At 42.1% G+C, this 14,679-nt stretch overlaps 1 pseudogene and 3 gene segments (V, D, J or C); 1 reads left to right on the plus strand and 3 right to left on the minus strand.

Annotated features, from left to right (window-relative positions):
* Positions 1 to 2,761: 2,761 nt before the first annotated feature.
* Positions 2,762 to 3,258, minus strand: LOC115579519 (Ig kappa chain V region 3381-like). The segment is given in 2 exon segments: positions 2,762 to 3,099; positions 3,207 to 3,258. Coding segments are annotated over 2 exon segments (390 nt in total).
* Positions 3,259 to 3,413: 155 nt separating this feature from the next.
* On the minus strand, positions 3,414 to 6,153 carry LOC115579227 (Ig kappa chain V region 3315-like; annotated as a pseudogene).
* A 508-nt stretch (positions 6,154 to 6,661) lies between these two features.
* Positions 6,662 to 7,006, plus strand: LOC115579538 (Ig kappa-b4 chain C region-like; the record flags this gene model as incomplete). The annotated part of the segment is given in 1 exon segment: positions 6,662 to 7,006. A coding segment is annotated over 1 exon segment (345 nt), but the record flags the coding sequence as incomplete, so codon positions are not given.
* Positions 7,007 to 14,060: 7,054 nt separating this feature from the next.
* On the minus strand, positions 14,061 to 14,547 carry LOC115579524 (Ig kappa chain V region 3381-like). The segment is given in 2 exon segments: positions 14,061 to 14,388; positions 14,496 to 14,547. Coding segments are annotated over 2 exon segments (375 nt in total).
* Between the last annotated feature and the right edge of the window lie 132 nt (positions 14,548 to 14,679).

Raw genomic sequence — 14,679 nt, forward strand, 5'->3', positions numbered from 1 at the left:
CATCTTCGTATGATTACTTAAAACAATTTTATGAAAAGGTCAGTGATGGTCCCGGTGGGAAAAATCTGACCTTTTTGTGTAAACTTCACCCGCCGAGTTTCAAGAAGCAACTCCGCACATCAAGAATGTCAACAGCAAACCTGAAACAGCACATTGAACTAAAGCACCCAGCCAGCCTTTCAAAGTCTGTGCGAGTGAATAAAAAATCAAAAGACACAGCAACAGCGAGCCAAAACAGATCCTCTACCACCCAAATCACATAAACAAAGTACGGTAGCGCCTCCACTGTCTTCATCTCCCAGCTGCAGCTGGACAACCTGGTTTTGCAGCATATTGTCTGAGAGCTGCAGTTTCACTGTTGAAACTGATAAAATAATTGCTGTCTGTGGTTCTATATGGGCGGTGGCAATAATTTTAAAAAATAATAGCTCACAGCAACACATTGGAAAAAAAAAAAGAACTATGAACTGGTTCATTTTTGGAACTGTGAACTTAGTTCAAAATGTTGAATTATGAACTGAACTAGTTTATTTTAAACTCTGTGAACTGAACTTTGAACTGGTTCATGTAGAAAGTGAACTTTCCCAACACTGGCTGTGACTCCCTCCCCGGACATCTTAACAATCGTTCACACCTGTGCGCACCTAGTCCTAACAACCCACATGAAGGCTGGTTGGGTCAACAACCCACAAGTGGCCCAAACGACTCTGAAACTCAGAGCCCACATGTGTCCTTAATGACTCTGTAAGGACACTCCAACACAGAGTTTAAAACCCATCAACTTTGTGTAGCACCCTACCCAGTAATTTAGAATATCTCCTTACTTACAAACTATGTGAAAAGTATCTCTCTGGGCGGGCTCTGGGTTCTTAATTTTAAGGTTTTGTGGTGCCGTATTAACCTATGTACTGAACATTCAAAATGTACTTTCTCTCAAAAATAAGGTAAGAAACAATAATTGATTGGTGCCTCCACTTAGTAGATTATAAACTGAGATAAGAAAATCTACTAAGAAATAATATTAATTTAAATGATTTTGTACGGGCTGGTCCTTTAATCTATTCGAGCTAGATGTTTCAACACTGAACAAATAATATTCTTAACCAATGAATCCCTGTGATTTGCTCTAATTACCACTCACACACAGTACTTTTTAGAATAACAATCAGTGTATTAACACAAATTTGAGTATCAAATATAGCTCAGTGGTGAACACAAAAATATCGATTATCACAATCTCTTCAGTCAAATTCACCGCACATCTCCATAAACACAAATTCAATATCCAAAAAAAACATATACTTATAATAAAATTCAGACAGTCTCAGAAATAGAAAGTTGCAGGCCTGAATCGGTGCTCGGGTACGTTAAGGTCTCAGACGGTTGACCAGTTCGCTCTCTCCAGCAAAATAAAACAAACTGTGCACGTGCAGCTGGGGTTTTTTGTACTCACTGTTCTTGTCCAGTTAGTGTGTGATGTGTGTGAAGATGGGGGTTATGAAGAACGTTACAGGCGAGGATGGAGAGAGAATGAAGAGGGGAACGGAGACGGTGACTCCTACTGCTGTGACCTCGACACGTGCTGCTGTCCGACTGCTGTCGCTCAGAGGGGGGAAAAAAGGTCCACGGAGGGCTTCCTGGTCCAGTCCTCTGATAACATACATTTACATCTTTCAATCATAAATAAAATCTCTATGCACTTCTATGAACTCAGTCCGAATTCACATAACAGCAGTACACAAACAGGTCAACAAAATGAGTAACTTGAGGCTACTACAATTAACCCTGTGCAACTAGCCGTTGCATGCTAACTAACCGCTAATCGCGGTTAGCATTCACATTGTAACCTTAGCAGTAACACAGTTCGTAATTACCACAACACAAATAAACATTTACCCTCTGTAAACCGATGTACTTCCATATACCGCTGAAAACTCTGCATTTATCTTGATACAAGGACAATACCCCTTGCTCTCCCGACTGAATGACAACCCATGACAATGGAGCAGACGACCAATCCACAGGCTATACAGGGATGAGTGACAGATAAAACACCAGTTGTCTGCACTTTTAACCAAACTTATTATAAACACATTTTAAATATTGTATTAACTTGTAAATTGTTTTAATACTTTTTAAACTGAACTCATAGCATTTTAGATAACAGTTCTTGTTATATGAACTACAATAGGTTGAACTTATTTATAGAAAGAACTTTATAATTATTTATTTAACTGATTAACTTATTTACATTTAGACAGGGCTACATTTGTTCCAGTTTGTCAGAACATAAGAAACCTCTTGAATAAGAGTTGGAACGTCTTCAACAAACTGAAACAGGTCCAGTTGCCTAAAATACAGAAATTAGATTCACCATGACATGGATGACTACTAACCTTCATCAAGTATTATTTAACCATTTGAAAGTTTTGGTGACATGCTTTCTACTATGTTTCATCACATAGCAGATTATGGCATATCTGTTCAAATATTCATGGCGTATTTCATTCCTGCTTGGTTAGTGAGCCTGCTTGGTGAAAGAGTGCCTTTGTTTTTTGGGATGCCTGGCCCTCTTATTTTGTGGAGAAATTATCTGCTGGTGGACAATGAGTGTAAGTGATAATACCGTGTGTGTGTGTGTGTTTGTGTGTGTGTGTGTGTCCTCAGTGAAGTGTATCAGTCTCTGCAGTAGCTTCCAGCTGCAGCAGTCAGTTCAGTTTCTGTTCAGTCTGACTGAGGGAGGTTTTTGTATGATGGTTTTTCACTGTGTGAACACATTCTGACTGTTGATGTAGTGAAAACTCTGACAGTAGTAAACTGCTGCATCTTCAGCCTGAACTCCACTGATGGTCAGAGTGAAGGCAGAGTTTGATCCACTGCCTGTAAAACGACCTGGAATCCCTGATGCTCGAGTGCTAGCCCTGTAAATAAGGAGTTTAGGAGTTTCTCCATCTCTCTGTTGGTACCAGGCTAAATGGTGGTATGGGTGCTGAGTATGATAATAAACATCCTGACTGGTCCTACAGTTGATGGTGACGGAGCCTCCCAGAGCAGAGCTCACTGCTCCAGGCTGAGTCACTGTGATCTGACCTCTGGACTCTGAGGACACAGAGACAAAAACATAAAGCAGCGTCATGGTTTTGTGGGCTTCATCTTAGAGGGACGGATGTTGATAGAGGAGAGGAGTTTGATTCTCTGGACTTTACCTGTGAAGCAGCAGCAGAGGAGAGTCCAGATGAGGACGCAGATCAAAGTCATGTTTTTGATGAGGAGGATTTCTGTGTCTTCTGTTGTCATGAAGGACAGCTGTCAGTCATCCGGTGTTCAACTCTCAGGACTATAAACTCTCCCAGAGCACTGGAGCATGGTGCTGCTGATGCAAAGTGGCTCTCTATGGAAATGCTTCAGTTCTGTCAACCTGGACCCTCCCCATGAGTTTTGTCTGACACATCCAAGAATAGACTTACATGTGGGAGGTATTCAGAGAAACAAATTCAAATTCAAAGAGGTCAGGAACATCTTAATTACTAACTCCTCATCTCACCTTGGAAACTCTCGACTGACTCTTCCTCCACGGCATTGGAGGTGTAGACTTCCACCCAGTGGAAATGCTCACAGAGTAGGAGCGCTTGGCCTGAGGAGAAGAGGAGGATGATAGAAGCAATAAGGAATCCAGGGGCTCAGGGCCTGACAGAGGGAGAGGTGGTAGGTGGGCATCACCCGGGACAGTGGTTGTCTCAGCGGTGAGGTCAGAGTGATGGAGTTCGATACACTCCTGCAGGAGAGGATGGGAAAGTTGTTGAGGATCTCAAATCTCTTGGCAATGAAACTCCTACCAGAAGTTTTGGACATGTGGGCAGATCCAGAGTATATATAAGTTTTCATCAGTTACAGTTGGACAGATTTCTTTGTCTCAGGTCGTGTAGTAACATTTTGGCCACTGGGCAACTGACTCAGCTGAAGAGTATCATGTCATAGTCTTTTCTCTGGGTTCTGTGATAACAGTCGCATGTCTGACACATTTCGGGACAGGCTGCATATTTATCAGTTCTCAGAGGCACTTTTCAAATTAAACAGTCTGTCTTCATAGTACTAGTGTCTACCTGTGCCAGGAGGAAATCGTTCCTATAAAGTCTAGAGTAGCGGCCAGTGTTGATTTTCAACAACTAGCATACTTGGCAACAGGAGACTATTTGTGGTCATAGTCTGTCACAGTTGCCCAGCCATTCTTTACCTCAACTCAAGGGATGAGGAAGATTGCTGTAATTCTAAAATAGCGGCGAGGTCTTGATTTACTTCGACTACACGGGTAACAGGCTTTTAAGGATGGGCCTGTTTTTCTAAATTCCTTTGCATAAGAAGGGGATGTTCTAAAACCTTGCAGACTGTTTTCAATCAACTCTCCCTTTGCTTGATGATGCATGTAAAAATCTGCACTTCCATCCTAGATACAGCTATAAATAGGTCTAAAGTTCGGTAAGTAATCCAGAACTAGAATCGGTTGATTTGAATGTATCATATTATTCAGTTTTATGCTATTTAGGTCAGTGCTGACTGTTTTGCCATTGCTGTCTACGGCTTTTAGATCTAAACTTGGGCATTGTTGTCCTCAAGCTATTGCTGACTATGATATTCAGGTCACAGCTGACCATTATTTATTAATAGTTAAAGTCTTTAAATATAAAGCAGGGCATTTCTCTCCTCTAGTCTCTGATGGTGGGGTTGGTCATGTCACTGCTGACCATTCACCACTGCTGGTCAAAGCCTATTCAGGTGAAAAAAAGCATTTATGGTACACTGTTGATTATATATATTTTTTCTGTTCCATTCTCTTATTTTCTGTCCATCTCTGAAAAAGATTTTAATTGAGGCCTTTTACATTTCCATTGATAGTTAAGTATTAAATTTATTTGATGTCAGGCTTTGTTGCAATGTTCTCTCTCATAACAGATTATGGTATTTAAAAAACCATTGGCTTTTTCATTCCTGCTTGTTCATTGAACTTCCTTGGGGGAAATTTATGGCTGTTGTCTTTGGACGGCTTGCCCCATTCATTTTGAGGAGGAATGATCTTGTTTCAGCTCAAGGCAGATGTTCTACACTTGCAAAATCTCCCCATATAAAAGCTGCACCAAATAATTTAATCAAGAATAATCATCACATGTAATTTGTTCATCTATGAAAAAGATTCATGAAGATTGATCATGAATCTGTAATAACATGTTATCTTTTCCAATGCACCTGCCTTAAAGTCATGTGACTTTACGTATGCACATGTTGAACTGGGTCCATGGATGATAATGAAGGTTTTTAAAGGAGATCTGAGTCTTAATGTGTTTTTTTCAGTTGAATGTTGTTAAAAGAAATGTGTTCCAGTATGTAGCTGAGGTCATAGGTCATGACCAATACATCTATCATTAACTATCCAAAGTTGGGCACTATTGAGGGTCAGGCAGAAAGTATAAAAGTACTTTGATTTCTATTAACAATTTTTTTGGGGGAAATCATGTTCATTAGTGGTAAGTGTAAAGATGGTGTATTGTATGTGTGTGTGTGTGTGTGTGTGTGTGTGTCCTCAGTGAAGTGTATCAGTCTCTGCAGTAGCTTCCAGCTGCAGCAGTCAGTTCAGTTTCTGTTCAGTCTGACTGAGGGAGGTTTTTGTACGACGGTTTTTCACTGTGTGAACACCCACTGACTGTTGATGACATGTCCACTCTGGCAGTAGTAAACTGCTGCATCTTCAGCCTGAACTCCACTGATGGTCAGAGTGAAGGCAGAGTTTGATCCACTGCCTGTAAAACGACCTGGAATCCCTGATTCTCGACTGCTAATATGGTAAATGAGAAGTTTAGGAGTTTCTCCATCTCTCTGTTGGTACCAGGCTAAACGGTTATTTAGTGAACATTCAGACTGGTCCTACAGTTGATGGTGACGGAGCCTCCCAGAGCAGAGCTCACTGCTCCAGGCTGAGTCACTGTGATCTGACCTCTGGACTCTGAGGACACAGAGACAAAACATAAAGCAGCGTCATGGTTTTGTGGGCTTCATTTCAGAGGGACGGATGTTGATAGAGGAGAGGAGTTTGATTCTCTGGACTTTACCTGTGAAGCAGCAGCAGAGGAGAGTCCAGATGAGGATGCAGATCAAAGTCATGTTTTTGATGAGGAGGATTTCTGTGCCTTCTGTTGTCATGAAGGACAGCTGTCAGTCATCCAGTGTTCAACTCTCAGGACTATAAACTCTCCCAGAGCACTGGAGCATGGTGCTGCTGATGCAAAGTGGCTCTCTATGGAAATGCTCTGACTGACTCCAACAGGGACTTGGATTACTCATCATGCTGGTTATCAATGGATCAATCACTGTATCAGATTATTGATCATTAACATGACTTTGTCGATTTTATTCATGCATTTGGATTTTTAACATAAATATGTCAGAGGAACAAAATGCAACCTTCAGCCTTTTATCTTTAGTACTGAAACCTGTCTGTTGTCATGGTTCAGCAGTGATGCCTGTCTGTTGCCATGGTTACTGAGCTCAGAGAGGGAAGTGAAGCATTCAAGATCAGTTTCATCCAATCTGAGGAAGACCAACAGAACTAGAAGCTCCTCTGCTGCAGCCAACAGGATGGAGTTTAGTTGAGCTCATATAAACTTTATGAATCTCTCTCTCTGCAGTGGGTCGAGTCGTCCCCACCCTGACGGTGCTGCCCCCCTCCAGTGAGGAGCTGCAGCAGGGGAAGGCCACGCTCATGTGTCTGGCCAACAAGGGCTTCCCCTCAGACTGGAGTCTGTCCTGGAAGGTGGACGGCAGCAGCAGCAGCAGCTGGGAGCAGAGCAGGAGCCCCGGGGTGCTGGAGAAGGACGGCAGCTACAGCTGGAGCAGCACCCTGAGGCTCCCTGCAGACCAGTGGAGGAAGGTGGGCTCTGTGACCTGTGAGGCCACCCAGGGCTCCCAGACTCCAGTCTCAGAGACACTGAGGAGAGACCAGTGTTCCCAGTCCTGACCTGACTCACTGGGACTCTGCTGCTGGTTATACTCTCATACTGCTCTCAGCTCTCTCTCTGTTCTCTCTTTCTCTCAACATGTTTCAACATTAATGTGTTCTTGCTTCTGTTTCAACATTTTACAACAATAAAGATTTCATTACCTTTATTATAAATGTGACGTGTCTTTGACCTTCTTTTTCAACATATATGACATATGAGGAACATTTGTCATATTACAGTTTTTCTCAATTGTTTACACACAAAAACTGGTACTTGAGACACAATGACCACAACATGTAACTCATGCACCAACCCCCTGAACCAATTCTGCTAAACTAGAAGCACAATTCCTGCTTTACACTCAAATTGCAGTTCTAAAACACACTTTTTTCAAAACACTACACACAATTCTCTGCATTTGGCACAATTTTCATGAAGAAAATCTCTTGCTTTCACAAAGAACACTCTGTCATTCAAAATTCTAAAGTGAATTGCCCTACTATGCACACTGACTCATCAAATGGGCAAACACCTAGACACCCTACACAACACACTCATTCCACCAGAGCAGCTCAGGTACGTTGTCATTTGGGACAACGTAAGTTTCCACTGGGCTGCTCTGGTTCGTAACTGGTTCACTGCCCAACCACGCTTTATCTCCCTCCATATTCTCCATTCCTCAATCCTATTGAGAATTTTTTGTAAAGTGTATGACCGAAATCCACAAATCCACAAATGTGTATACCCCTTCTCCAAGCTATGGAAGATGCATGTGGATATATAGCAGTTGGTGCTTTTCATGGCTGGATTCACCATGCTAGGTGATGTTTCTCTTGCTGCTTGGCCAGGGAAAACATTGCTTGTGATGAGGATGAGCTGCTGTGGCCAGACCGAAACAGAGGAGATCATGCTGCACAGTTTTTTATTTTTTTATTTTATTTTTTTACTGTAACTGTGTACAATAAATTCTTCTGTTGTTTTCTATGTAGACCGTATATTGTTGTATATGCACTTTGTGTTGGTTGAGATGTACACTGTGTACATTGTTTTTGTGGGAAAAATAAAATATATCTGTTACCGTGTATTTGTGTGTTCTGAGTATAAAAACAATATTCTCAAATATTTTACATCACACTTATGTATGTACTGACTGTAGTAAGTGTAACTGAACAAAAAAGGCCAAAGTCATTATCATGAATGAAGAAGTGTTTTCCATTCATCATAGTGTTTTACACTGAGCACATCAGTGTTCAACTGGTTCTTATAAATGTCTATTCATTTGATGGTTTGTGTGTGTCATTTGAAAACAAAATACCATTTTGAGAAGAAATAACATTGTTTTGAATGTAAAGTTTAATTTTGCAGGAGAATTGAGGGGTTTTGCCCATTGTGTGCGTGATTTTTGATTTGTGTGTAGAGTTCTGAGAGCATGAGGCATGCTTTCAGAAAATGTGTGTAAACAATCGAGAAAAACTGTAATGCACACAGTCACTAAAATAACAGCTCCATTATTTCCTGATTACTTTTACATTGTTTTAACACTGTGGATATTCTATAGTCTTTCTACTTTGATCTATATGAATTAATTGGTACATTTTAAGCACCAATTTCATATGATTTTTGGTTTATGGTTTTTCAAAAATTATTAAAAATTTTGTCCGTCTAATTTTAATTAATTCAAAGAGAAATTGAAGTTTTGTTTCTTTGAAGGGACGTGCATCAGACTGACATGAACCATCATGAACATGACAAAGTCTTTATGGATGGAAATAACCGTTTATGTCATTCAGTATTTAATATGTCATTCTTATAGTTTTTGCCTAATGCTTTAACACTAAAAGTGGTTGCTATGCCCAAAGCATCACAACCTCTAACTTTGGTGACCATGCCCTAAACAAAAGCACCAACCCTGTAAACACAATACATGCTTTGCACTGAGTTTGAAATTCTCCAACACACTTCATGCAAAACACTACACACTGTTTTTTGCATAAGACACATCGATCAAAAATGCAATCTCGTGCAATCATTGGGAAAACACATCTATTTGAAATACAAAACACAAATAAAAATTGGAAAAGCAAATCTAAATGTAGACCAATCAGTGTTAGCCATAGCACTACAAATACACCTAATGTGAGCTCAGCTCCTTTGTGCCAACTTTGGAAACGTTGAGGCAAAAAGAGGAAGAGGGAGAGTAAGAGCAGCAGCAGGACGAGGAAGAGGACGAAGAAGAGGAACAGGCAACAGTGACACTGCATCACCACTCCATCCTCGGTCCCTACAACACAGCCCTCATTATTCTCTTTCTGGACACACTTCATGACACAGTAGTCCAGGACGGTCCAGAGCAGCCCCAGTTTGTTGTCTTCTGGGATAATGTCAGTTTCCATCGGGCTGCTCTGGTCCGGGACTGGTTCATCAACCATAATAGATTTATTGCACTGAACTTGCCACAATACAGCCCATTTTTGAATCCATTTGAGGAGCTTTTTTCAGCATGGCACTGGAAAGTTTATGACCGTCAGCCACATGCCTGCGAGCCTCTTTAGGTGAGGTCCATACGAGGTTGAATATGGCATGTAAGGCAACATTTCCCCCGTTGCTTGGCAAGGGAGTACATTGCATGTGATGTGGATGAGATGATGTGGCCAAATGCCAACAGGAGACAGGATCCATAGCCTACATGTCTTCCAATCATTCCCTTACAACACTATGTTTTGTAGAAAATTCTAGTTGTACCATGTCTTTGTGTTTTTTTTTTTTTTACTTTCGCAAAAACCTAAAAAAAATAAAATAAATTCTGAAGCGTTTCCATTTTGTTTTAATGTGTCTAGATCAATTGTAGTGGATCAATCTTTCACAAAAAAAAAAATAATGATAATAATCTGTATGAGACTTTTAAAGTAAAAAACCATCCAAAGTACTGAATACAGCTGTGTTTTGCATAAAGCACGTCTGTGTGTTGTTGCTGCTAGGAAAGAGTCATTCAAAGGTGCATGTGTTTAATGTTTTGATGCTAAAAACAGTTTTGAAATGGAATTGTTAGGTTTTGTTTCAAGAGTTTCATTTTGCCGTATAAGTTAGGAGTTTATCTCCTTGTGCTGTGTCTTACTCGGCCTGTGTGTTAAGTTATGACACAGTGAGCCAAAGTCTGCAACATGTGTGTAAGCATTCGGCAAAAACTGTAATATAAAAAACAGTAGCATACTGTTGTAAATCCACCGTAAATATACAGCAAATTGTTACAGTTGCATTTGTTGCTCTTCAGGTCACAGCTGAACATGAGCTGCTGCTGGCTAAAGTGATGTATCACGAGCAGGACACTGCTGTCCAAACTTTATTCAGGATGCTGCTGACCATTAGCCATGTGTGGAAAAGGCCTTCACATCAGAAGCAGGGCAAAGAATCATTAATGTTAGACTGTTAGTGTTCTTAGTGTGTCATGCTTCATGATAAATTATTTTCCTAAGTTTATGGTTCAATATTTGTTTGTTTAACCGGGTCCTGTTACATTTGTATTAATAGTGAGAAGCTGTGATGGAGGAATTACCTGGTTTTCTACCAAAACAAGTTTGTCATTGAACTTGTTTATTAATTGTATTGGTGGTGAAAGCATCAATATATGAAATGATTCATCTGCTTGATCAAACTGTGTGTGTGTGTTTGTGTGTATGTGTGTGTGTGTGTGTGTGTGTGTGTGTGTCCTCAGTGAAGTGTATCAGTCTCTGCAGTAGCTTCCAGCTGCAGCAGTCAGTTCAGTTTCTGTTCAGTCTGACTGAGGGAGGTTTTTGTACGACGGATTTTCACTGTGTGAACACCCACTGACTGTTGGGATAGTGAAGACTCTGACAGTAGTAAACTGCTGCATCTTCAGCCTGAACTCCACTGATGGTCAGAGTGAAGGCAGAGTTTGATCCACTGCCTGTAAAACGACCTGGAATCCCTGATGCTCGAGTGCTAGCCCTGTAAATAAGGAGTTTAGGAGTTGCTCCATCTCTCTGTTGGTACCAGGCTAAATAGTGGTAGCTCCCAATATAAACATCCTGACTGGTCCTACAGTTGATGGTGACGGAGCCTCCCAGAGCAGAGCTCACTGCTCCAGGCTGAGTCACTGTGATCTGACCTCTGGACTCTGAGGACACAGAGACAAAAACATAAAGCAGCGTCATGGTTTTGTGGGCTTCATTTCAGAGGGACGGATGTTGATAGAGGAGAGGAGTTTGATTCTCTGGACTTTACCTGTGAAGCAGCAGCAGAGGAGAGTCCAGATGAGGACGCAGATCAAAGTCATGTTTTTGATGAGGAGGATTTCTGTGTCTTCTGTTGTCATGAAGGACAGCTGTCAGTCATCCAGTGTTCAACTCTCAGGACTATAAACTCTCCCAGAGCACTGGAGCATGGTGCTGCTGATGCAAAGTGGCTCTCTATGGAAATGCTTCAGTTATGTTAACCTGGACCCTCCCCATGAGTTTTGTCTGATACATCCAAGAATAAACATACAGATGGTGTTGCGGTGTTGTGGTGGTATTCAGAAAAAAAAAAAAAATCAAATTAAAAAAGGTCACGAACATCTAATTAATAACTTGCGTGAGAATTTAGTGCTATTTAAAATATCTTATTTTCTGTGCTCTTAGTTTGGACTGAGCTGAAGTTTGAACTTTTAACTGTCCACATCACATCATTTTGTTGCTTTTGCAAAACCATTTCCTGAACTACTGCTCAAATATCGAGTTCACAGTCTTCATCCTGATCCCTTCATGTTCACATCAATTCATATTTTCTTCTGGGTTCAGAGTTTTCAAGATGTTTTTCCAAACTGAAACATTGTCCAGGACCTGGAGGACTACACTTCATCCCTCCTGAGCTATATCAAGTTCTGCATGGACACTGTTACCATCAACAAGCGCATCCGGGTCTATCCAAACCAAAAGCCCTGGATGACTGGAGAGGTCGGGGCCCTGCTGAAGGAGAGAAACAAGGCCTTCAGGTGTGGTGATGGGTCACAGTACGGTGCAGCCGGAGCCAGCCTGAGGAGAGGCATCAGAGTGGCCAAGACAGCATACCAGAGGAGGATAGAGGAACATCTGAGGAGCAACAACACGAGGCAGGTGTGTCAGGTGGTGCAGCACATCACCAGCTACAAATCCAACAACCTCAGAGTGGCTGATGGAGACGCCTTGCTGGTGGAGGAACTGAACATCTTCTTTGCTCGTTTTGAGGCGAGCAACTGAATGCAGCCACATCACACCCCTCAACCCGTGACAACATCCTCATGTTGGAGAAACATGTGATGTGGCGCACACTAGGGGGGGTGAACCCGAGGAAAGCTGCTGGATCAGTTGGTGTACCTGGACGTGTACTGAAGACCTGTGCAGACCAGCTGGCTGTTGTCTTTACCAGGATCTTCAACCAGTCCCTGTTCCAGTACACTATCCCACCTTGTCTGAAGTCCTCTGTTATTGTTCCACTGCCAAAATTCAGCAGTCAGCAGCCTGAATGACTACCGTCCTGGAGCACTTACACAGATTATTATGAAGTGTTTTGAAACTCTGGTTCGGTGGCACATAATCTCAAGTCTACCACCTCTATTGGACTCTCACCAGTTTGCTTACTGGGCTAACAGATCTACAGAGGATGCTATTGCAACAGCCCTCCACACTGCTTTGAGCCACCTGGAGCAGCAGGGGAGCTATGCAAGGCTGCTCTTTGTTGATTTTAGCTCTGTGTTTAACACCATCCTCCCCCACAGACTGGTGTCCAACTGACGGGGCTGGGACTGTCTTCCTCCATCTGCCTCTGAATCCTGGACTTCCTGACAAATCGCTCTCAGAGGTTGAGAGTGAGCTCCCACCTCTCAGCATCCATCAGCATCAGCACCGGCTCCCCACAGGGCTGTGTGCTGAGCCCCCTACTCTACACCCTTTACACTCATGACTACACCACTATGATGTTTGCAGACAACACCACATTAGTGGGACTCATTTCTGAGGGGGGTGAATCTGCCTACAGTGCGGAGGTGGAGCAGTTGACTGGGTGGTGCAGGGACAATAACCTGGTCCTTAACACCACCAAGACGAAGGAGCTGATTGTGGACTTCCGAGGAAGATAATGGAAAGCATTCTATAACTGTGCATCAGTGGGGATTATGTAGAGAGGGCCTCTGACTTCAGGTTCCTGGGCATCCAGATTGAGGAGGACCTGTCGTAGAGTGCTAACACCTCAGTGACTATCAAGAAGGCACAGTAGAAACTTTACTTCCAGAGACTCAACAGAAAGAACCATCTGTCACAAAAACTGATCTTGTCATTGAGTGTTGACATACTGCATGTGTGTGTGGTATGTCAGCTGCACAGCATCAGAGAGGAAAGCACTCCAGAGGGTCATCAACAGTGATGGGAATAACGGCGAATAATGAGCTCAAAAGGGGGAACATATAAAAGTAACACAATAGTTACTTTTTCCTGTCTGACTGTGCAATAATCTGGTGATTGTACCATCACGTGAATGACATGGTGTATGTGAGGTGTGTGCTTGGTATTTGTGTTTTTTATTTATCTATTTCTATCTTAGTATTGATGTTTTTTTTTATGTTTTTGCATCTCAATTTTGTTGTACAATGTACAATTATAACAAAGATCTATCTATCTATCTATCTATCTATCTATCTATCTATCGTCTTTATTGTACCAGTGTCTACCTCTGCCAGCAGAACTATTTTCCTGTGAATTCTAAAAAAGCATCTGGTCTTGATTTTCCTCATCTAGCGCACTTGCAATACGGAACTATTTGTGGGAAATGTGTTATTCTTTCTCTCAACTCAAGGGATGAGGAACATTGCTGTCAATCTATTACAGCAACTTGGTCTTGAATTACCTCAACTAGGCAGGTAACAAGCTTTTAGAGATGGGCCGGTATGTCAACATTTCTCTTTACAATAAGGATATTTGGTTATATGTAACATGAAACCTATTGTTTTCAGTGAAGTGTATCAGTCTCTGCAGTAGCTTCCAGCTGCAGCAGTCAGTTCAGTTTCTGTTCAGTCTGACTGAGGGAGGTTTTTGTACGACGGTTTTTCACTGTGTGCACACCCACTGACTGTTGGGGTAATGCCAACTCTGACAGTAGTAAACTGCTGCATCTTCAGCCTGAACTCCACTGATGGTCAGAGTGAAGGCAGAGTTTGATCCACTGCCTGTAAAACGACCTGGAATCCCTGATGCTCGACTGCTAGCAGCGTAAATGAGAAGTTTAGGAGTTTCTCCATCTCTCTGTTGGTACCAGGCTAACCGGTTATTACCATAAACATTCTGACTGGTCCTACAGTTGATGGTGACGGAGCCTCCCAGAGCAGAGCTCACTGCTCCAGGCTGAGTCACTGTGATCTGACCTCTGGACTCTGAGGACACAGAGACAAAAACATAAAGCAGCGTCATGGTTTTGTGGGCTTCATTTCAGAGGGACGGATGTTGATAGAGGAGAGGAGTTTGATTCTCTGGACTTTACCTGTGAAGCAGCAGCAGAGGAGAGTCCAGATGAGGACGCAGATCAAAGTCATGTTTTTGATGAGGAGGATTTCTGTGTCTTCTGTTGTCATGAAGGACAGCTGTCAGTCATCCAGTGTTCAACTCTCAGGACTATAAACTCTCCCAGAGCACTGGAGCATGGTGCTGCTGATGCAAAGTGGCTC

The sequence above is a fragment of the Sparus aurata genome, chromosome 3, assembly GCF_900880675.1.
Source record: "Sparus aurata chromosome 3, fSpaAur1.1, whole genome shotgun sequence".
NCBI lineage: Eukaryota > Metazoa > Chordata > Actinopteri > Spariformes > Sparidae > Sparus > Sparus aurata.